This window comes from Oncorhynchus mykiss, chromosome 15 (genome assembly GCF_013265735.2).
Source record: "Oncorhynchus mykiss isolate Arlee chromosome 15, USDA_OmykA_1.1, whole genome shotgun sequence".
In the NCBI taxonomy this organism is placed as follows: domain Eukaryota; kingdom Metazoa; phylum Chordata; class Actinopteri; order Salmoniformes; family Salmonidae; genus Oncorhynchus; species Oncorhynchus mykiss.
Window position 1 is genome coordinate 29722421 of NC_048579.1, and position 23158 is coordinate 29745578.

General features: G+C 45.8%; 2 protein-coding genes across 16 annotated transcripts in view; both read right to left on the reverse strand.

Moving 5' to 3' along the window:
- Positions 1-1661: 1661 nt before the first annotated feature.
- LOC110489972 (uracil nucleotide/cysteinyl leukotriene receptor) lies at positions 1662-6001 on the reverse strand. Its single transcript, XM_021563010.2, has 2 exons — positions 5396-6001; positions 1662-3224 (listed from the first exon to the last, which is right to left on the reverse strand). The coding sequence occupies exon 2, from the start codon at positions 3203-3205 to the stop codon at positions 2249-2251; it is 957 nt and encodes a 318-aa protein (XP_021418685.2). The 5' UTR covers positions 3206-3224; positions 5396-6001; the 3' UTR covers positions 1662-2248.
- An 89-nt stretch (positions 6002-6090) lies between these two features.
- Positions 6091-23158, reverse strand: part of LOC110489970 (sickle tail protein) — a 226542-nt gene continuing 209474 nt past the window's right edge. For 11 of the 15 annotated variants that reach the window (XM_036944276.1, XM_036944271.1, XM_036944267.1 and 8 more), the window contains 13 exons: positions 21933-22093; positions 21441-21616; positions 19044-19180; positions 18278-18425; positions 15837-16371; positions 15460-15640; positions 15056-15321; positions 14548-14715; positions 13702-13830; positions 11753-11833; positions 9782-11455; positions 9045-9185; positions 6091-7769 (listed from right to left, as the gene is read on the reverse strand). In XM_036944276.1, the coding sequence (XP_036800171.1) occupies positions 7254-7769; positions 9045-9185; positions 9782-11455; positions 11753-11833; positions 13702-13830; positions 14548-14715; positions 15056-15321; positions 15460-15640; positions 15837-16371; positions 18278-18425; positions 19044-19180; positions 21441-21616; positions 21933-22093 (4313 nt within the window). In that variant the 3' untranslated portion in view covers positions 6091-7253. The remainder of the gene's footprint in view (positions 7770-9044; positions 9186-9781; positions 11456-11752; positions 11834-13701; positions 13831-14547; positions 14716-15055; positions 15322-15459; positions 15641-15836; positions 16372-18277; positions 18426-19043; positions 19181-21440; positions 21617-21932; positions 22094-23158) is intronic. The other 4 variants (XM_036944278.1, XM_036944273.1, XM_036944269.1 and 1 more) reach the window with 4 other exon arrangements.

Genomic DNA, 23158 nt, shown 5'->3' on the forward strand with positions numbered 1-23158 from the left:
CATCACGAAGCGCTTTGAGAGACTGGTCAAGGATCATATCATCTCTACTTTACCTGAAACCCCCCCAATAGATCCACAGACGATGCAATCGTCATCACACTTCCCTATTCCACCTGGACAAGAGGAATACCTATGTAAGAATGCTGTTCATTGACTATTGCTCAGCATTCAACACCATAGTACCCTCCGAGCCCATCATTAAGCTTGAGGCCATAGGCCTGAACCACGCCCTGTGCAACTGGGTCCTGGACTTCCTGATGGGCCGCCCCCCTAGGTGTTGAAGGTAGGAAACAACACCTCCACTTCGCTGATCCTCAACTCTTGGGCCCCACAAGGATGTGTGCTCAGCCCCCTCCTGTACTCCCTGTTCACCCATGACTGCGTGACCACACCCGTCCAACTCAATCATCAAGTGTGCAGACGAGACAAACGGTTGTAGGCCTGATTGCCAACAATAACGAGAGCCTACAGGGAGGAGGTGAGGGCCCTGGGAGTGTGGTGCCAAGAAAATAACCTCTCACCCAGCATCAACAAAACAAAGGAGTAGTTCAGGAAACAGCAGGGAGCAAGCCCCTATCCACTTTTAGGGGACCGCACATCACTGACGATCTGAAATGGTCCAACAACATGTAACAGTTTAGCTTCCGTCCCCTCGCCCGACCCGGGCTCCCTCTGCACACATCAACAACAGTCACCCACTAAGCATCTTTACCCATCGCTCCACAAAAGCTGTGGCCCTTGCAGAGCAAGGGGAACAACTACTTCAGGTCTCAGAGCGAGTGACGTCACCTGATTGAAACGCTATTAGTGCGCACCACCGCTAACTAGCTAGCCATTTCACATCAGTTACACTCACCCCCCTTTTTGACCTCCTCCTTTTCCGCAGCAACCAGTGATCCGGGTCAACAGCATCAATGTAACAGTTTAGCTTTCGTCCGTCCCCTTGCCCCGACCCGGGCTCGGACCAGGGACCCTCTGCACACATCAACAACTGACACCCACGAAGCATCGTTACCCATCGCTCCACAAAAGCAGAGCAAGGGGAACAACTACTTCAGGTCTCAGAGCGAGTGACGTCACCCTATTGAAACGCTATTAGCGTGCACCACCGCTAACTAGCTAGCCATTTCACATCAGTTACACACACAGACAGTGTGGTGAAGAAGGCTCAACAGTGACTCTTCAACCTCAAGAGGCTGAAGAAATTTGTCTTGGCACCTAAAACCCTCACAAACTTTTACAGATGCACAATTGAGAGCATCCTGTTGGGCTGTATCACTGCCTGGTACGACAACTGCACCGCCTGCAACCGCAGGGCTCTCCAGAGAGTGGTGCGGTCTGCCCAACGCATCACCAGAGGCAAACTACCTGCCCTCCAGGACACCTACAGCACCCGATGTCATAGGAAGGCCAAAAAGATCATCAAGGACAACAACCACCCGAGCCACTGCCTGTTCACCCCGCTATCATCCAGAAGGCGTGGTCAGTACAGATGCATCAAAGCAGGGACCGAGAGACTAAAAAACAGCTTCTATCTCAAGGCCATCAGACTGTTAAATAACCATCATTAGCACATTAGAGGCTGCTGCCCATAGACTTGAAATCACTGGCCACTTTACAAATGGAACACTAGTCACTTTAATAATGTTTACATATTTTGCATTACTCATCTCATATGTATATACTGTATTCTATCCTATTCTACTGTATCTTAGTCTATGCCACTGACATTGCTCGTCCAAATATTTATATATGTTTAATTCCTTTACTTTATATCTGTGTGTATTTTTGTGAAATTGTTAGATATTACTGCACTGTTGGATCTAGAAACACAAGCATTTCACTACACCTGCAATAACATCTGCTAAACATGTGTATGTGAAAAATATCATTTTATTTATTAATTTAGCCGAAAAGTTTAATAATAGGCATACCATATGCCTACACTACAATACAATAACAGCAATGGTAAAACAACTTAGAAATAAGATTCATTTTCATACATATAGGCCTACCAACCATTATTTTTAATAAGATATTTGCATGTAGCCTTTATTGCACAACTCCACAATGAGATCATACTGTAGGATTCAACACTGTACATTGCCATTGTAATATTAAATAGTAATTGAATCACTGCAAGCATACACTTGTACTGGTCTCAGAGCAGGAGGAGTGCTGATCTAGGATCAGTTTAGCCTTAAAAAAATAATAAAAGGATTATGTACCGGCGAGACCTGATCCCAGATCAGGTTGTGGTTGGCTGGTCCACTCTCCTGTCTCTACAGAACAGCTGCAGCAGTATACTTTGATAAGTCCTTGCCATAAAAAAGTACATAATAGGATCCAAAGCTCCACTCAAACAGGTTAGTGCGGAAGTGACTCGGTTGGCTAGTGCCAGAGCCTCAATGGACGCAGTTTCCATGTCGCTATGAGTGTGTCTCTCAATGTAGATGAAACGGTTCAAGTGATAGGGCACAAAAGCAACCAGGAAGTTCACCATGATGAGAAGGATCATCCTGATGGCCTTGTCTCTGATCGAGCTTCCCTCCTGTTGCTCGATGCCCTTCAGTTTCAACAGGATTAATATATAGGATACCACTATAGTGACCAGAGGAATACTAAACGCCACCATGGTTGACACCAGTGCATTGGGAGAAGTCTTTTCCAAGTACAGCTGGTTACACATGACCACGGTTGTGTTGTCAACCTGAATCATCGTTTGTTTTTTGGAGAATAGCAAGGGAGCCATAGACACGGTCACTGTGACCCACAGGATTACCACTACCACTCTGGCATATGAAGCCTTCCTCATTGACCGTGACCTGAGCGGTAGGATCAGGGCCAAGAGGCGGTCCAGGCTGATGCAGGTCATGAAGTAAAGACTGCAGTACATGTTGAGGTAGAAGAGAAACCCCACCAGACGACAGGGGACCTCTCCAAAGGGCCAGCTGCTGTCTGAGAAGTGGTAGACCATCCGCATGGGCAAGATCAGCACGTAGGAGACATCTGCTATGGCCAGGTGCTTTAGAAAGAGCTTGGAGGGTGAGGTGTCAGCCTGACGACAGAACACCCACAATGCCAAGGTGTTGCCAGGCACGGCGACCACAAAGACCAAGATGTAAAAGCTAGCAAACAGGATGTTCTCATGGTGGGAACCTTTGGTGTAAAAGCCATGTCTCGCTTCCTCAGTGTAGTTCATCATTATTTGGTTGTCTCTTTGCCTAGAGGACGTAGCAAAGACACAAAGAGAAAAGAAGACACTGTAGTCTACATGATAACAGCACAGGGTCTGAGATTGAGAGAGGGATCCCTGCAGTTGTACACAAAAAAAAAATGTTGCTTCCTCAAGGGTCCTTTGGAAAGGTTGATGGTCCTACATGGAACCATACTGACCAAAATAACCCTTCAATGGTTCTTTGCAGTTAAAACAAATGGGGTTCTTTCCTGTTTTGGTTAAATGTATGGTCAGCGGGCTCGTTTGAATATTTGGGGGCGTGAATTGAGCACAGCTTTTTTTTGTGCAAACATGAGTGAGTGTCATTCCATCAAATCTGTTGTTTTACGCTATTACATGTTATATATGACCATGGCCAGTGATTGTGTCTTGTGAAAGACTCTTATGTCAATTGAGAACAGGTGACTAAGTCAGTAGGACTCAATTCTCTCAGGGACCAGAGCTAGCACACCTGTTTCACCTTGTTCATTAACACAATTATAAAACCTATGGAACTTTAACAATATGACTATTTAACCAGAATAATAAAAAAAAACCCGGTGTGGTTCTACAAAGAACATTAGAGATTGAGAAATATTCTTTACATAACCATTATCCATAAAAGGTTCAGTAAAGAACCATAAAAAAATATTATATTTTGCCCCAAAAAGGGTTGTAACCATAGTGGAACCCTTTTTTGGTGATATATGGAGCCTTTTTTAATGGTTCTATGTAGAACCGTATGAACATGTTTTTATAGAACCTTAAAAAAAGGGTTTTAGTGTGTACTAGTGAGTTGTGAATGATTCTGTCGTTACACATAACTGTGCTTTCATTTGTGAAGTCTACATTGTATCATATAACCCAAGCCTGTGTATGTCATATGGCACCCCATTGCTATGCAGTGCACTACTTCTAACCAGAAGCCTATGGGGAATAGGGTGCCATTTGGGACATAACTCAAGTGATTTTTTTTTTTTTTTGCATCAACAAGAGGTACATAGGAAATATAGCCTTCCTGTAGCAAATATAGCCTTCCTGTCACTCAAACAGATCTAACCGTTTCAAAAACAGAATAGGGTGGTTATCTGTAGAGAACTAAATGAGAACTACGAGAGGAACTGATTCAAAATGGGGGTTATTTGAGTGATACGAGACATGTACATTGTGTATGACAGAGATGACGTGCAATGTATGTATGTGTAATACACACACACACATAGTGTGTAATAACCTGTGTCTATTTTTGTACACAGCAGTACTGTGCGTCTCAGACAATTTCTCCTTGGGGACATTTAGAGTTAATCCTATCCTATCCTATTACGAGTGCTAGCCGATAAATAAAAGTTCATTTCTCCAGGTGTACACAATTGACAAAAAAGCATTTTAGGTGAGAGTGGGGTAAGTTGAGTCACCATTGTTTCTAGGAAACCATACACAAGATGAATAATTTGAACCAAATATTTAGGGAGAGGTCATTATTTCCATATAGTCTGTGAAAGAAGAAACCACATGGGAAAAGTTGTATGCAAGTTAGGTCCAATTTGAATCCGGTCATGTGCGGCTGCGCTCTGAATGGATGATTACTTGGGTGCTGTCAGCTGTAGGGAGGATTAAAATAAACCCAACCCATGGAAATCTGTCACGGTACACAACCCTTCATTCCGCGACATACAATTTATTCCTATTATCTCAGTTTTGGAAGAGACTGTTTATGATTTTAAAAAATGATCCTGTTTACACTTTGTGGTCAAATTTGACACTAGAATACATGTTTCTGACTCACATCGATGCCACATAGGTCCTTTTCAAAACAAGAAGTTGCTTTTTAGGGGCAATTGCTCTTTAACTGCATTTTAATGTTTGTTTGCAATGACCTTGTTTACAAAACAATTGACTATTTTAGGTTCTGACCGGGTAAGAGAGTTGAACTAAGCTCATGAAGCATTTATAAGTTATATCCTTCAAGAATCAAATGGGTAAATATCATAATAACCGAGTTATAAGTCCAAACTGGGATTTATCAACTGCAGGTCTCCCCTATAAACTTGAACTTTAAATCAACTTCACTTCAACTTTCATTTGAAATTGGACATTATTATACATGAGTCCCATCATATTTAAATAGTAAAAAAATCAACTTAAATAGTTAATAACCACTTCTAATAATATACTTACCAGTAAGTAGGCCCTTTGCCTTCAAGGAGTAATGCTCATTATCAATTAATTACCGACACGTTGCAGACTGAGGTAAGAGTAGTTCTGTTGTTCCTACTCTTAGAGATGTATTCGCAAAGGTTAATTTGCCTCTCCTCCTACACAGTTTTCACACCCTCAAAGCATTGGTCACGTTCCAGGCCAACTACATTGCAGACATCGCATTGCATCCACTTGGTTTTGTGCCATTTCATCAACCGCAGTCAAGCATCCGATTGCTATATCGGGGACGGAAGGGTAGCCTAGTGGTTAGAGCGTTGGACTAGTAACCGGAAGGTTGCAAGGTCAATCCCCCGACAAATCTGTCGTTCTGCCCCTGAACAGGCACTGTTCCTAGGCCGTCATTGAAAATAAGAATTTGTTCTTAACTGACTTGCCTAGTTAAATAAAAAAAATACAAATAAATATCTGATGTAGTTAACTGATATGATGAACACCTATCCAGGCATTGTGCGATCTGGCGTGCACCTGCAACGCAGTCAGCCTGGAACGCTGCCATTATGTGGCCTGACCACTCACTGACACCTGTTCAAGTTAATGCAATGAAACAGATTATACATCACTCAGTTCTGCTTGGTACATGGTCGGAACTGTGTACAGGCTTGAGAGCGAAACAGGAGAGAAACTAAAAGTGAGTAGAAACATCCTCAAATGCATTACAAGCATGCAGGCCTTTTTATTGTTTTTATTACAACACAATTATTCCTTTCTTTACCACATTGCTTTTTATGTAGTATGGTTTAAAGCTTTACAAAAAAATGAGAGAGAAACCAAAATATTTACAAAAATCTATCTGTGCAAACATGAATTCTTCTTTCCCTCTCCTACAAGCATCTTGAAGGCATGCATACAAATCAACTTTGGTATGTCAACAAAACGACTAAAGTTCTGATTAGAAGCGTTTATGTACACGTTGGCAGAACAGTTCACCGATGACTTGTGTGTTTCAGTACGGTATACATTTAGACATGAATAAACATGAACTTAAGAGACCTCCAGTAAAGCTGTCGAAGGGAAAGACTTGAGCCATCACACCTCGAGTGTGCCGTAGAGTTGTCACTTGGTATGTCATGGTTACAGTAATACAGTCAGGAAATGTCATAACAACTTTGGCAAATAGGCACAATAACTACAGAAAGACAAACAAATATTTAATTAAACCTCCTTAAAAAATGTTTTTTTTTTTATCTCCTAAAATAAATTGGCAGTGCATGATATTCTTAACAAAATAGAAGCCAATGCAGTTTCACTGTAAACGTCTTTATACATACGGTACAGTATGCATTCATAAAAGGCATTTACTAGGGTTATGCTGATATGTTGGGCAACATACGAAATAATGTAAGAGCAAAATATACTATGGTTATCCAGTCTCTGGTTTTCAAAAATAAAACACAATATTTCACATGGTCATAGTGATTGTACATCAACTTCATATTTTTCTTTCCCATTCTGAGATACTGTAAGAAAAATATATTTTCAATCCCGTTTTCAGTAGCGAATTGAGAAAGCGAGAGCTTCCACATAACCTACGAAGCAGTAAAACTATATCACTTTTGTTTTTCTTTTTAAAACTATTTACTCAGTACTCTAATACGCCTTTTTAAAATCCGGGTTCAAGTTTAGCCAATGGGGGAAATGCAACTTAAAACGAAGTCAAAGCATCGGTGTGAGTATGCGTGTGTCAAATCAAATGGAAATATGAATGGTGGGGAGTGCATCAATTACGCTTTAACGATAAAGTACAAACCAATAAACAACAACAAAAACATGAATAACGAGATTGAGAAGTAACCCAAACGGGGCTACTGTATGGGAGCTAAGTGGAGTCCTTGGCTGCTGTGGCGGTTGGGATGCAGGATTTGCCGCTGCTGCCGTTCTGGGGCCTGTAGCTGGTGAAGCTGGGGGTGTGTATGGTGCGGATGCTCTTCACACCGGGGCCCAACGGGGTGGGCGACAGAGGGGAGGGGGAGGAGGAGGAGGAGGGTGCTCGACCGTTTTGAGTCTGCGAGGAGAACGAAAGAGCTTTACCTGTGTGAGAGGGTGTGGGGAGTTTGAGGGAGGAACCGTTAGAGAGGGAGGGGATGTGGGAGAAGGTGGAGAGGGCCGAGCCAGGGTGGCGGGGGGCGTGAGGGGATGGGATGGAGGACTTGGTGGTGTGGGGGGAGGAAGAGGAGGAGGAAAGGGTAAGAGGGTTAGTAGCATCTGAGTTTGGAGCAGACTGGGAGGTGCTGCCTTTACCAGAGCTAGGGTAAAAAGCTGGGATTTTAGAGGTAGGTACAGTAGGGGAAGTAGTTTTATGATCCCCCCCCGCTCTTTTAGTGCTTCCGTTAGCCTGCAAACAGAGATGCCAGAACAAAGACTGGTTGTCAAAAAGGGAACGGGTGATTTAAGGTAACAAATGTAAAAAAAAAAATGCAAGACAACATTGACTTCACATAAGTTATAGACATGAAACAATCACACAAACAAACCTATGACTACTAAGATTACTAAATGGACACACAAAACGGCTCAAACTAGCTACAGTCTCTATGTTTACTGGGTTACTTGAGGCACCGTAACAGAGAAACACACTATTCATTAAAAAAGGGGAAAGAAAAGATTGAAGGAGGGATAAAGGGTTGGAGATAGGGGTGGGGGCATCTCTAGGTGCTGCCTGTGTGTTGGGAGTGGTTGTCAAGCTTTCTGAGAAGTGGAGACAACAACTGAGAGGAGGGGCAAAAAAAACAGAGATGCATCTTGGTCGGGGAGAAAAGGTGGAGCATGTTAGATAAAAAGGGGGAGAGATTTATTTATTTGAGGGTGGAAAACATTACAAGTGCATATCGGGAGCAGGAGGGGCGTATATTTGCATGAACTGCTAGTACCAAGGAAGAGAGCTGGGTGGTAGAGGAGCATCAAGAGAAGGGAGGAAGGTGTAGCTTGGTGGAACCAGCCCTATCGTTGCGTTCACCATTCTGTTGAAGTGAAATATAAATGGTGAACGCAGAGATCCGGCTGGTTCCACCAGGGTCGGAGGGAGGGATATTAAAGTGTTCCTTTAGTAACTGTGCATTGTGAAAAGAAAGGAGCGTATTGGGTAGGCTGCTTGGGTTTAGTAGAGGTGCATTGAGGGTAGGAGGGAGCGTGGCTCATCGGAAGTATCAGTTTAGTAAAGCATCCTGGGGTTGGTTGGCAAACACTGTTTAGGAACTCGGCTGTGATGGAAACGGGATGGGATGGAGAACTCAGTCAATGACAGGGTATATCTGTCTTTGTCTTTCTCTTTACATTTTTTTTTCATGTCACCAACACAGCAAAAGCCGCCATGAGCAGTGTGGACCATGCACGAGCATACAGTACGATGATGTTATGGGGGTAACAGTCAAAGAGTCAAACATGCCTTTCAGTCAGAGTAGATCAAGAGAAAACATCAACAGAAGCCAGAATGGCCACCTCAATCCCATTTAAACGAAACACTTAATCTCACAGCTTTGGTTGTTTAAATACACCCCCCCCCCCCCCCCCTTTTAGCACAGGCCTCTCGTTTTCTATGTCCTGTGTTCACTATATAGGTGTGTTCCCTCTAGTCCCTATGGTCTCTGGTAAAGCCCTATAGTAAAACTACCTGTCGAAACTGCCTCTGAGTGCTGTCCTGTAGCTTTTGCTGTTTTCCTGCTTTGTCAGTAGTAGTCCCTGGCGACTGCCTGGACTTCGCAGACAGGGGCACTGGCATCCGACTAGTAGGGGAAGCGACACTGGTTGCGTTCTGCAAGAGGATCCAAACGAAACAAAACAAGAAAGAAAAGAAAAGAAAGAAAAAAAGAAAAAAAACAGACCATATTGGAGGTATGAGAAACTGTTATAAACAAGGCACTGACAGGTCAGAAAACTGTTCATTCAAGATTACCCTCACAGTTAACCTTAATAACACCGGTAAGAGCACATGCACCCCCTGTACCGTAGTAGCCTATACCAAAACGTATAACCCTACAGTTCATGCAGTCCAAGAACAACCACTTCAAGAAACCAAAAAAGACAGTGTAATCAACATTGAGTGTCATTGTGTGATTAAGAGTCTACTACTGGCTGAAGCCCCGGTTAGAGTTTGAGCAGCCAACTGAAGGAGAGACATGAGAGACAGGAGGAGGGACCCATTGAAAATGCCACTCCCCAATCATGTTGGACCATGATCACACAGGGAGTAACCAACAGAGAAGGGCTCTGACATTTCCAAAACACCTGGGGTGTGAGTTAATAAGTGGTTGATTGGTAAACCCAGTGGTTAGGATGGAGTGAAGGGAGGGAGGGACGACTAAAAAGAGGGCCCAAAGCCTCCCGATTGACAAGAGCTTAGAAAGAGACCTGTTGGCTGGTGACGGGGGTGACAGTGGCGGTGGGGATGACGGCTGGCCGGGGGAGGAGCTGAGGTTTGGTCTTCTTCCTCTGAGAGGAGGCCTTGCTGGGCTTGGGGACCTTGAGGAGTGAACTCTTGGAAGGGAGTGATAAGGACCTCTTCAGGCCTCCATTCTCCCCACTCAAGACACACCCAGCATGGGGCTCCACGCTGGCTGCACTCCTCACTGGTTTCTCCTGGTGGTGCGTTGCGGGGCCCATCTCACTGATGGTCGTCTCTAGCTGTTTGATGGTCTGCTCCAGGCTGTCCAGGGTCTTGTAGGTGCTCTTCCGGATCTTGTCCGTCCTGCCTTTGGAGTCCGAGTGCTCCCTCCTTACAATGGCTGCAGCTGGGGCCTTGGGCGTCTTGTTTGCCGGGGCAGCAGATGGTTTGGAGCGACTTTGGATCTCAAATCTCTTGGCCTCCTTGTGCTGTCGGACTGTGCCGTCCGACTCCTCCTCGTCCTCGTACACCACCACCTGCAGCGTCTTCTTGCCCGTCTTGGTGCCCGTGCGGATGGCCTGCGACAGAGCGGCCAGCTGCTTCTTGGGAAACTTGAATGTAAACTTCTTCTTCCCATCTGGCTTGCCATCACCGGACAACTCGCCGAGCTCCGAAGTCGAGGAGGAAGAGCGCGACAAGCTACTACTGGAAGAGCTAAGAGCACTGCTGGGGGCCTTGACCTTTACCTGCAGTCCACCACTGCTCCTCTCTGTCTCCTCCGTCTCCTCGTCCTCCTCCTCGATGCACTCTGCGGCCAGCATGCTCTCCAGCTCCTCCTCGCACTCGAACACCGTGGACAGGCGCTTGTAGGCCGAGCGGATGTCCATGGGCTGGTCGAAGATGATGATGACCGGCTTCTTGTTGTTGAAGCCATTGTCCTGTGACCCCGCCGAGCCGCCCGGGGTGGTGTTGGTCATCTCCCGTTTCCCAGGTCCCCCACACACGGTCACGGTCTGGATGCCCCGTTTGGCATTGACCAGCTCCTGGTACTCCCCACAGGACAGGGCCTGGACCTTGCTGTTGGTGATCATGAAGGCAATGTTGTCTGGGGGCGGAGGGGCTTCCTCACCAGGGAGGTCAGGGCTCAGGCTGGCCTCCTCATCCACCTCCTCATACCAGTGTCTGGGCTGATCAGTGGCCTCACTAAGAGCCTTCTCTGGGGGAGACACCACTGCTTTAGGAGCCTCTCTTATGGTGGTTGGTGGAGGGACTTCAGGCAATGCAGCGGGCAACACAACACTCTTACTGCGGGGAATGCTGGACTCCTGGACGACTGAGGAGACTGAGGTCTCTATCCTCTTGACTGTGCTTATCTGAAGCTTATTTACAGTGGTGGTCGCTGGGTTTTCCAGAACCCCTTTCACCACTCCTGGGCTGGTCTTCAATGACTCTGAGGTCACCACCTGTTTCTGAGACAGAGGGCTGGGGCCATTCAAGAACAGAGGCTTGGGAGATACAGGTGGCCCTAACTGCTGGGGTTTCGGTTGAGGCTGCTGGCTTGGGGAATTGTCATTAGCATTCACATTTGACACCTGTGAGGGGGATAGTGTTGGGTTGCCTCTGTGTTCCGGAGCCTCGTCCATGGCGGCCGGGGGTGGCAGCTGCTCTTTGGAGATCTGCCCAGTGACGTAGTATATGACCTGCATACGGCAAAGAAAGGAGGAGAGAATTTATATTAAAAACCACAACACTCCATGCTAAAAGCTAGAACCACAACACTATATACCACATGACAAACCTATCAATATGGGAGCACACTGTATATCATGACATGTAAGGCATGCAAATGACTTTCATAAGGCTGTAGAACCGGACATTTTGAAACATGTCAAGGCACGTTTGAAACTTTGTATGTCAAAAGACTATTCTTAGCTTAATAAAATGCCCTGAGATGTTTCCACTGTTAAGTTTTAGCGGTCAAAATATGCTTTTCGTACCCCTGGACTTTGACGAAGAGGGGTGGTGTTCCCGTTTTCATCCGCGTTGGGATGTTTATCCTCCCGAGTTTTCTCCGAGCTCTGCTAGGACAGTTTGTGAATTAAGGGACAGCGTTATTGCGAAACTGCACTCTATGGGTGCACCGTATGGCGCAACTGCACTCTATGGGTGCACCGTATGGCGCAACTGCACTCCAAAGCCTCGTTTCCATTGACATTTCAATTCAAGGCAGGTCTTAAGTGGGCACAGATCGAATTTGGCCCTGATTTTAAAGTGCCAATTGAAACAAGGTTGAAGACACTGTGGATTGCATGGTACATTCACATAGGTATTTCCATCCACGGTCTTAACACTGCATTGGGCAACAACCCTCCTATAAGGCATCGTTTGAGTTGTTGCTCTATGGTATGCGTTTCAAGATCGAGAAGATAAGAAGTAGATCCTGAAACGTCAGCATGTTTCAGTCCCTTCGGTGTTTACACAACGTGTTTGTTTACAAGTATTGTTAGATGCCTTATAGGATAACTCATGCAGGCACAAGTGAATGGTTATGGTATGTTATGGATATCGGGAGTTGGAATGGAATGTAGTTCATGGATAAGGGAATGGATTATGTAAAAAAAAAACTTTGAAGGGACAATTTGGGATTCAAAACAACGAAGTAGTCTATCCTAAAAGTCCCAAAAAATGGATGTACCAATCCCAGATTGCCCCTTTTACTAAGGAATTAGAGTTAACTAACTACTATTCTAATCTGGAGTATAGACCGACACTCATTCTATCCACAGACTGGCTAATGTTCAGCGTTGTATCATTTTTTATATATCCTCACTGTTGTTGGAGCTACAATAATGTTTTTTCAATCATTCCCATGTTGGTGAGTGGAATACAATGTTGCATGACTGAAAATGCGTATGTGGGAATAACGTGACGAAATCCTGATTGTTGATGTGGGCGCCGAACATTGGGTTTTCAAGGACGACTTCAAATCTGACCCACGGAATAACTGGATCTCTCATGTTCGATATCTCGCGTGGCGAGGTTTCTGAGCGAGGAACATAAGATCCAGTGTACCTCCCAAATGGTACCCTGTAGTGCACTACTTTTCACCAAGGCAAACAGGGCTCTGGTCCAACGTAGTGCACTATATAGCCAATTGGGTGCCATATATGGGACACAACCACACTGTAGTTTACTGTGTGACTGTAATCTAAAACACAGACTTTTCTCCCGTGGACAACAACCACAGTAGGCATATCTTTGGGTATTAAAATGAATGAGCAGATCAAGTTACAGTTCTATAGAGGTTTAGAGAAGTAGTAAGGTATTGTTCCCAAGAAATAAAGCAAGTACAGAAAAAGAGTCAAAAGGTCAAAGTGACCAAAAGTAAACCAAGTCTGCAAAAACAAGCCTGTCACCTAGGTGTGAAGTCATAAAACCTCGTTCTCCTCAATAGCCAATCCAACTCAAAGTAATTTCGTATAGAGTCTATAAAGTCTAGAAGCAAATTATTATTATTTGAATAAAGGGCAGTTATTCCAAAGAAAACGGACAAGACCATTCGACTACGTCTGGATTCAAGATAAAGGATTATTTTATTGGTTGGATCAGTCAAGGCAAACATAAGGCAATCAAATACCAGTAGCAACAAGACCTCATTCATGAGTTGGATGCACACAAACTTTCCCAGACATTTTCTGCAGACTTAATCAGAGAAAAACAAGTCCAAACCGTGAGTTCCATTGAAATCAAAAAGGGAAAAAGAGAACAAGTCAGAAACAGAAGGGATTTTGGGTAGTGGAGTTGTTACAGTACAGATCTCTTGGCTGAGGCAGAAGCAGGGAAGTGTGAAAGGCACAGAGAAGGTTAAGGCAATCGTTAGTTGGCGTCACGTAGTGGGCAGCAGCAGGCAGTTAGACAGACGGCTAAACGGTGCCACATCCTTTACCTTTTTCTCTTTGAGGGGCAATAAGGCCCCGGGTCTTAGCTCTCTGATCTGGGGCTCAACTCGAGCAGGGTGTGTCTCTAGCACACTACTTTTCACCCCTACATCCTTAACTGTGCACTTCTGGAACACCTGGGGATTGAAGATAGGTCAGGGGATTAGGGTTTAGGGCCCTGAGGTCTAGAGCCTACCTATGCTTTGCCTACCATATGTGAGATAGTCTGTTAGAAACACCTACGGTACCAGGCAGGGAAGTGGAGAACATTCTTCTGCTTGGTGCCGGTCTGATACGACTCGGATACTATTAACCTAGTGCTGTGGTTACCGAATGGTTAAACTATCTAAGGGGAAGACAATGGTTAATTCTGCTTTTGTAAATGACTGTGTCCATCCTCTGCCAAGTGAAGGTAACCCAGCCACCACAAAAAGAAGAGACAAGAGGACCCACTCCCACAGTCAAGGAGAGATACAGCACATTCAACCTCCTCACAACCATCATCAGTGTGTATGTGGATGTGTTTTCCGGTGGTTCTATGTGATCATTATTGCATATTATAAACTGTGTGGTTCGTGTCCTGAATGCTGATTGGCTCCCAGCCGTGGTATATCAGACAGTATACCACAGGTATGACGAAACATGTATTTTTACTGTTCTAGTTACATTAGTAACTAGTTTATAATCGCAATAAGGCACCTCGGGGGGGTTTGTGATATATGGCCAATATACCACGGCTAAGGGTTGTGTCCAGGCACCCCACGTTGCGTCGGGCATTATTGCTGAAGTATGACGTATGTGTGTGTGTGGCGGTAAATGTACAGCAGCTGTTGGATGTACGGTGTGTTTCTCACCTGGAGCTCTGCCATAATTTTGTCTCCCTCGTCCTCCTCCTCCTCGTGGTTGGCTGAGGCAGCAATGGGGGGAGGGGTGGAGGGCTTGGGCTTGGTCTCCGGCGGGACCTTGGTGGGTTTGGACTGGCTAGCTGGGGCTTGTGGTGGGACCTCAGCCTCATCTTCCTCCTGGGCGGACGGGAATTATTTTTAATATGACTCGAATACTAGCATCAATACTATTTACCACAAGAGTGCAACATGGGCCATTCCAATATCAATTATAAGGTTCTCAGATTGCTTGATTAACTGTCCTTAGACTTCATCCCCTCTCCCCATGTTGTTTACGGTCAGGTCTGACCCACCCAAGTAGAAACGGTGTCTACGGTTTGCCATTCGCTCTGGTCCAGGGCGTTACGTGCGGCTTGCTGACGCTGAAGGCTCAGTGTCAGCAAGCCGAGTGTAACCCCCTGGATCAGAGCTAGTTGACCGCAGACTACCCTGCAGCCTAACTACACGGCAGACTGACCTGTCCCGAGGCAGACTCCTTCCTGCTGGTGTAAACCACCTCACCAGACCGTGTGGTGGTCATTCCAGAGCTGGAGGTGGGGAAGGTCTTTCTGGGTGGTGGAGGGGGAGGGGACTTGATGGCCTTCTCCAAGCTGACTTTGCCCACTTTGTCTGCAGCAGCGATAGGCTTGGTGGTGGCGGGTTTCTCTAGCACGGACTTGGGGAGTTTCTCAAGACCAGCAGGCTTGGCTATGGCTGGTTTCTCTGAACTGAGCTGAGTCCCTTCTGTAATAAACAAAAAGGTCAACAATGAGGGATACGTGACAACTACAAAGGGTCATTTTCCTGAAGACCTGTCCAAAATATAAAAAAATTGTAGTAGTGGAATACAGTAGGAGCTAAAGCTGTATAAAAGACCCTTGCCTGGGGTTGGCTCCTCCAGGGCAGCAGAGGGTGCTGTAGAGGCGTCCCCCTCACTCGGCACATCCAGACTGGGAATGCCCTTCATCATGTTGGCCTGGGCCTCATTTAGGATCCTCTCAAACTCCCTCCCATTGTAGTGGCCCATGTTCTGCCTCCGTTCCTCCCACTCCTTCTCTGCCACCTGTGGAGGGAGGGAGAGGGGAGGAGGGGGGTGATAGAGAGAGAGAGGGGTGGGATTGAGAGAGAGAGCGAGCGAGGGGGGAGAGAGAGGAGAGAGGAGACAGCAGTGGAGGGAAGATAAATAATAACCCATAGAGGAAATTGTATATCATAGACTGAGGACTGAAGTGCAGTATGACGTCCATAGGGCTTATTACCTCTATAGACATGGCCCTGTTTTTGCTCTTGGTGTGAATCTCCTCGATTAAGAGGTTCCCTGTCCCGCTGCTGCCGTTATTGACCGGAGCCTGGGTCGCCAGCTCTAGGTGGGCAGCAGGGGTTTTCTTCTGCTGGGCAGGGCTTCCCCCTTGGCTGGAGGGGTTGGAGTTTGAGGCCGAGGCGGTGCCAGTGGAACCCTTGGCTGAGCTGGGGGAGTCCCGGCCCTGGCTGTGGGTGGGGGTCGTGGGTGGGCTGGGCTGGACCAGCAGGGCTGCAGACTGCTGGGACTGCTGCATGTGGACCGGAGCACTCTGGACGTGGTGGATGACCATGGGGGAGGAGGGCATGACCACTTCAGACCTGATGGAGGAGCTCTGGGGCTCGGGCAGGGCCGAGGGGGAAGCTGGAAGCTCCACTGGGGGGTCGGAGTCCACGGTGGTGGTGGTGGTGACTGGGCTGCTCTCTGATGGGGTTGGTTTCACTGAGGCACACATAGCAGGGTCAGATCCCTTCAGCAGACCCTCTGTAGCACATCTGTAGGGCGTAGAGGGCAGGATAGACTTACTATTAGACTTCAGGTTACTTTCCCAAAATTAAATTCTGGTTGGAGGATTCTGTATTTTGTGCTTATTTCCTCCTGGAATATTCCAACCAGGATTTCTGAAAATATAGCCCCCCCCAAAACAAATGTTGGGAAAGTTTTGGAAAGTAGACTGATCACAAGCAGCCAAACACTGGTTAATCTAAACTGTATCCCACTAAGGTTAAGGTTAAAAACATACTGCAGCTATGAGGACATATGTCATGCTCCTATGAAAGCATGCTTCAAATCTCCTAACCTCCTACCCTTAGTGGGATACAGAACTTTGGAATTTGAAAGAACTATTGCACCATCCAAGCTTCTTTAGCCTGAAAACACAATAAACCTCCCCAAGTGAATTTGGCCCAAACCCAGCATCAAAGTGAGTGTAATCATCTCTGAAGTGCGGGGAGAAAAATGCACCGACGGGACGAGGTAATGTAGATTAGTTTGGCTGCGTTGTGTGGTGCACCCTTGGAAAAAGTGTTGACGACCCACAGAGCAGAGTGTCTCTGACAGATGTTTATATGGAAATGAAATGCCGCAGGGAGCCGTGTTGCGCCCAAATTAATTAACTTATCGGTTCAATGGAGAGCTAAATTAAGATGGACGCCACCTCTGTCCATTCCGCATGACCCATCGGATGGGATCAGAGCCAACGCCTCGCCAGCATAATCAACTGTTAGTGTCCCTTACACTATAGTCATGCTCCCCACTGTCTGACTTCTCTGGAAGCTTCTGTTTTCCATCCACTCTCAATGTCTCTCTTTTAACCTCTCACTCCCTCGATTTCCCCCATTCTCATCGACGGGGCAGTAGTGGAGCAGGTTGAGAGCTTCAAGTTCCTTGGCGTCCACATCAATCAAATTTATTTTATATAGCCCTTCGTACATCAGCTGATATCTCAAAGTGCTGTACAGAAACCCAGCCTAAAACCCCAAACAGCAAGCAATGCAGGTGAAGAAGCACGGTGGCTAGGAAAAACTCCCTAGAAAGGCCAAAACCTAGGAAGAAACCTAGAGAGGAACCAGGCTATGTGGGGTGGCCAGTCCTCTTCTGGCTGTGCCGGGTGGAGATCATAACAAAACATGGTCAAGATGTTCAAATGTTCATAAATGACCAGCATGGTCGAATAATAATAAGGCAGAATAGTTGAAACTGGAGCATCACCAACAATCTAACATGGTCCAAGCATACCAAGACAGTAGTGAAGAGAGCACGACAAAACCTATTCCCCATCATGAGACTGAAAAGATTTGGCACGGGTTCTCAGATCCTCAAAAGGTTTTACGCGTACGGCCCAGTACATCACAGTACACCACCGGGGCTAAGCTTCCTGCCACCCAGGACCTCTATACCAGGCGGTGTCAGAATTGTTTTTGTCAGACTCCAGCCACCTGTTATGTTCATGTTTTAAGTATCCCTATACACTGCTGCTACTCTCTGTTATTATCTATGCATCGTCACTAATAACTCTACCTGCACAATGACATTGACTCTGAACCGGTACAACCTATATATAGCCCCACTATTGTTAATTACTACTGCTCTTTAATTATTTGTTATTCTTATCTCTTACTTTAAAAATATATATTTTCTTAAAACTTTAAGGGCTTGTATAAGTAAGCGTTTCACCTGTTGTATTCGGTGCAAATTTGATTTGAAATTTGATTTGAGTCTCTACCCTTCTTTTGAAGTGGGCACTTGTACACTCCCTTCTCATGGATTTAAAAAGACTGGACTGGTGTGAGGAATATGGTGAAGAGAACCCCCAGCCACGCTTGCAACAATAAAATGCTTTTAAATGCATGAGGGGGAGTGAACAAGTGCACACTCCCGGTCCCTCCCTGGTTCATGTACCTCCTCAGGCTACTGAGTGTCTCTGTGAGGCTCTTGACTCGCTTCAGCATGCTGTCTAGTTTGTGGGGCTCCTCCTTGAGGAACTTCACAGCCTCCACCTCCACCCTCAGCACCGCACGCATCCTGGTCTGCAGTGCCGGAAACTCCCCTGAGAAAACACACAGGAAATACCATGTTTCAGATTTGTATTTTCTATTAACTTCACCAACCATCATTGGGGGACAACTTAATTAGTGTGCTGCGTCAGCAGAACTCTACTGTTATTCAACATACCGTTTTCAAGCTTATTCTCTTTTTGGACACAAAAACACATACAACATTTTTTTAAAATTACATGTATTTTTCCAGTTGTAGCATTATGTTACCCAAATGTTATTATACTGAACAAAAATATAAATGCAACATGTTTGTGGCATTGTGTTGTGTGACAAAACTGCACATTTTAGAGTGGTCTTTTATTGTCCCCAGCACAAGGTGCACCTGTGTAATGATCATGCTGTTTAATCAGCTTCTTGATATGCCACACCTGTCAAGTGGGTGGATTATCTTGACAAAGGCTAAACTTCACTAACAGCGATGTGGGACCCACACTTTACATGTTGCATTTCGATTTTTGTTCAGTATAAATTAACAAATTATATTATTGGACTTCTCACCTGTAACTGAAAACCCTAGCACACAGAAACCTATGGAATCCATGGCAACGCATATAATCTAAGGTACTGTATGGGTCTTAAAAGTAGGCTATACTGTACTGCAGTCTTACCTTTGAGTCCTGCCAGAGATTCTCCCACTCTCCTGAGGCTAACGGCCCCCTCCTCCACATGTTTCAGTGTGACAGCTCTGTGAGGCCCCGCCGGGCCGGTCTCCCTCTTCAGAGTGTCCACATACAGCTCCAGCTCCCTACACACACAGACAGAGAGGACATTCAAAACCACCAGCTCACCTCCATTCATAATTGGCTTCATTTGTATCACTCCTCACCTCTCCACCATGCTAACTGATGCGTGGTGAGGTTTGTGCCATAAATGGTTGCCACACATTGGTGGTGGATGAAGTGGGTTTCCCTCTAACTAAGCGCTACATAAATCCATTCAAACATTTTCATCTCCATTGATACCAAATGAGATACGGAGGCACCGTCAAATTCCTGACATACTAGAGATGCTAAGAGATCTGACTTGAGAAGAGTCACCTGAAACACTGCCTCCATTTCAACACTAGGGGGCAGACAATACTCATTTAAATCTTATGGGCACAGAGGGAGCTCCAGTTTGAGGTAACTGAATGACAAGTGAAAAGACAAGAGGGCATGAAAAAAAATATATAGATCAAATCAAACAATGTTGTATTTTTAAAAAATTATTTAAAAAAATAAAAAACAAGAACATCTGGGCGGTAGGAAAGTTAGCCCTCCAACCTTAATAGCCAAAGTTGCCTTTAGTCAGACCACGCTGCACCTCCTCTATGTGAGTCCGCTCCGACTGGATCGGGTTACTTGCCAAAACCTCAACTGTGTTCACATGGAAACTGGGGTTTATTCGTGCGACCACTTCCTTACATAGGATCCTATCCGCTTGATACACTGTATCCATGGGATCCTGAGAAGTCAACTCCAAGGGGAAATGTGCTGGGCGGATGATATCAACGTGTGCTATTCTGAACTGCATGAAGAATCAACTAAATGGTGATTCTTTTTTTTTTGTGTGTGACCAACTTCCCTTGGGAACCGTAAACTTTTTGTCAAGTTGCTCTCAATAGGGAGTGAAAAGACAATAACTACTGACGTCGCGGCCCTCTTATGTCAAGGCCTCTTGATGATGACTATGGAAAAGTTCAACTGAAGAGCTGACAAGGGGAAAAAACTGCTCTTTCTTCTTAAAAGAGCTATAACGGGACTTCAGAAAGTAGAAAGTGAGTCTATAAAGTGTCGCATCATTAAAATACACTTCTAAAGATAGCTTGACAAACACTTGTGATGTCCCAGGGATCATCTATTTGAGGAGGCTTCATGGGCACTCAACTCTCTCTCATCTTTCTCTATTGCTCAAGGGCAGTAGGATCACTGGCTTAGTGCTGACAGCTGGCTCAGATCTAGCCTCTTTGACGGGCTTATGATGACTGGTAAACGGAACTGACTGGAAATAAATAGGAGTGACCAGGGACAGACTGGGACCTCACACACACACACACACAATTGGTCCCCAAACAGGAAAATGTTATTTTCCCTCGAGGCCCCCATTATTAGCCAAACACGGATCATTCTGTACAAAAGCCCCACTTAAGACCAACCCACTGTGCTAAAGATTGACCAGCCCATCCGGGCATTTGCCCCGATCTTCCCTACGACCAGTCCGTTTCTGGAGTTATTTAATCGAGCCTAGGATTGGAAATGCAGGAAATGCATGTGCTTAAAACGATGGAATAACCTGTATCCTACTGACATTTGTGAAAGAATGACGCAATACACGACATCTTAATTGACCTTCCTCTGACATCCTCCACGTTAGCAATATCCTCATGTTATGTACCCTTGGATTGCTGCAGTGGTTGTAACAGTGATAAACCTTGGTCGTTTGTCGCCTCACTTCCTCTCAGAGTATTTTTAGAACCCTCAGCAGACACTCTCCCAGGTTGTATTAAATTGCGTTTCTATCCGGAGGAGAAGGCTCCGTCTTTTCACACCACATTCCCTGTCACGCACGCAGCGCCTCAGCCAAACAGAGCTCATTAACGAGCCATATTTAAAACACTACGGCAGGCCTTTGCTGAGTAAGACCTGGCACTGCGCCAAGGAAAACACAGCTGAATCCAGCGCCCTGCGCCTGTCTGATTAACCCTGAAAAAACCAACGTTCAGGAAATGCTCCTATCGTGATGTTTATCGGGGCATATGTTTACCGCTTTCTACTCAGGCAGTGCTATGACCTTGCCTGTTAAATATCAGAATTAAAATGATTCAATTACCGTTCCCGATTGGCAAACCGCGACGAGTGAATTAAATTGAGAGTATGCTGTGAATAATTGCCTGCCCAGGCTGCCTGGTCCTATACTTCAGTGATTTCTGGGCTTGAATGAGAGACAGACATGGCCTGCCGGTGCCTGTGAGCTATGTTTGGAAGGTGTGTACTTGTAGTTAGTCAGTAACACACACTCACTCTTACCCTAGTTGGTTGAACACCCTCTCCTCCAAGCCCAGGTACTTGTGTCTGTCCTCCTCCACCAGGACTCTCTGTCTTTGGACCGGGTCCTCCAGATGTCTCATGGCCTCCGCCAGTTTCAAACTGATCTCCTGCTCAGCCCGCTTCAGCTGCACACGCAGAGCCTCCTGGTTCTGGAGCTAGGTAACACACACACACACACATACACACACGCTGAGTTTTGTGTTTCTTAGCCAATCCAGATAGAGGGGGTTGAAAATGAGCTGATAGTTGAATAAATGAGAAGCAACACTTGACAGCTGATATCAAATTGATAACCAATAAGAGTAGATAGGGGCTCCCCGGGTAATGTTTACCCTCGGTACAGATCTAGGATCAGCTTTCCCTCCCCCAATCCTAACCTTAACCATAAGTGGGGAAAATGCTAAACTGACCCAAGATCAGCGTCTAGGGGAAACATAATCCTACTCCTAGATAGAGCATTGGTGGCGTTACCTGCAGCTGTCTCATCTGATGGAGCTGCAGCCGAAGGTCCGAGACATTCTTCTTGCACTGGAGCAGGTTGGTCTGGAAGGGGGTGGGGCCTGGGAGTATGGGGGTGGAGCCACTCTCAGAGGGGGGCGTGGCACTTTTGGGTGCCAGGACAGGGGAACCTCCTGAATAAGATCAAATCAAATAGCCACATTTAAAACCACTATAAGCTAGTCAGTTCCTCACTTGTGATAACAAAACTGGAAAGACAATATAGATTTGGATAGAGGGCTCACTTGCCACAAACATGCTTTATGTAGCTGTATAAAAACTAATTTAGAACAATACATTTTTTTAAAAAATGGGAAAACATATTAATCCCTAGCATTTAATTATTCATATTGTAGGCTATACTGTAGAGGTTCATTCACAAGTACATAAATCCCTTTCACAATGTGATGGAAACCTTACAGATTTTGGAGGAAGCACGCAATACATAGCTCCCTTATTTACTGCAAATGAAATACCCCGCAGTCAAAAGTGCACGTAAAAAAGTCAAACGTCTCCTCTGAGATTGAATGGGTGGTGTAATGCATGAATGTTTCCCCCCCTCCTTTTCACGTACGGCCTTGTATCTGTGTGCGTCCCAAATACTACCCTTTTCCCTATGTGGTGCACTACTTATGGACCGAGGCCCATAGAGAAGGTGGCAATACAAAGTAGTGCACTCTATAGGGAATAGGGTGCCATTTGAAATGCAACCTCTGTGAGGGCATTGGCCTGGCCAGAGCCCAGCGCTCGCTTCACTCGCCTCGCTTCACTCGCCTCGCTCATTTCCAAACACATTCTCCACAGCTGTGTTGGTTCCTGATTTAATATTCCTAATGTTAAGTAATGAGGGCCTGTGCTTCCCTAGGCGTCTCCCCCGCTGCCCAGAGGAGCACACGGGTACTTACATTGGCAGTGCTGACTGAAATAGACTTGCCGACCGCCAACCTCACCATTGACTGCATTCCAAATGGAACCCTATTCCCTATGCAGTGCACTGCTTTTGACCAGGCCCCATCAAACTCTGGCCAAAAGTAATGTACTGTATAGGGAGCAATTTGGGATGCAATCATTGTGAGAAAGAAGAGACGGGAGACGGGTTTGTCTGCTGTCGAAAACAACCACCAGACGTAATGTCCTCTGGCTTTGGAGACTGACGACAGAATGACTCTTGACAAGCCATGCCAACTGCAGTCTGTATT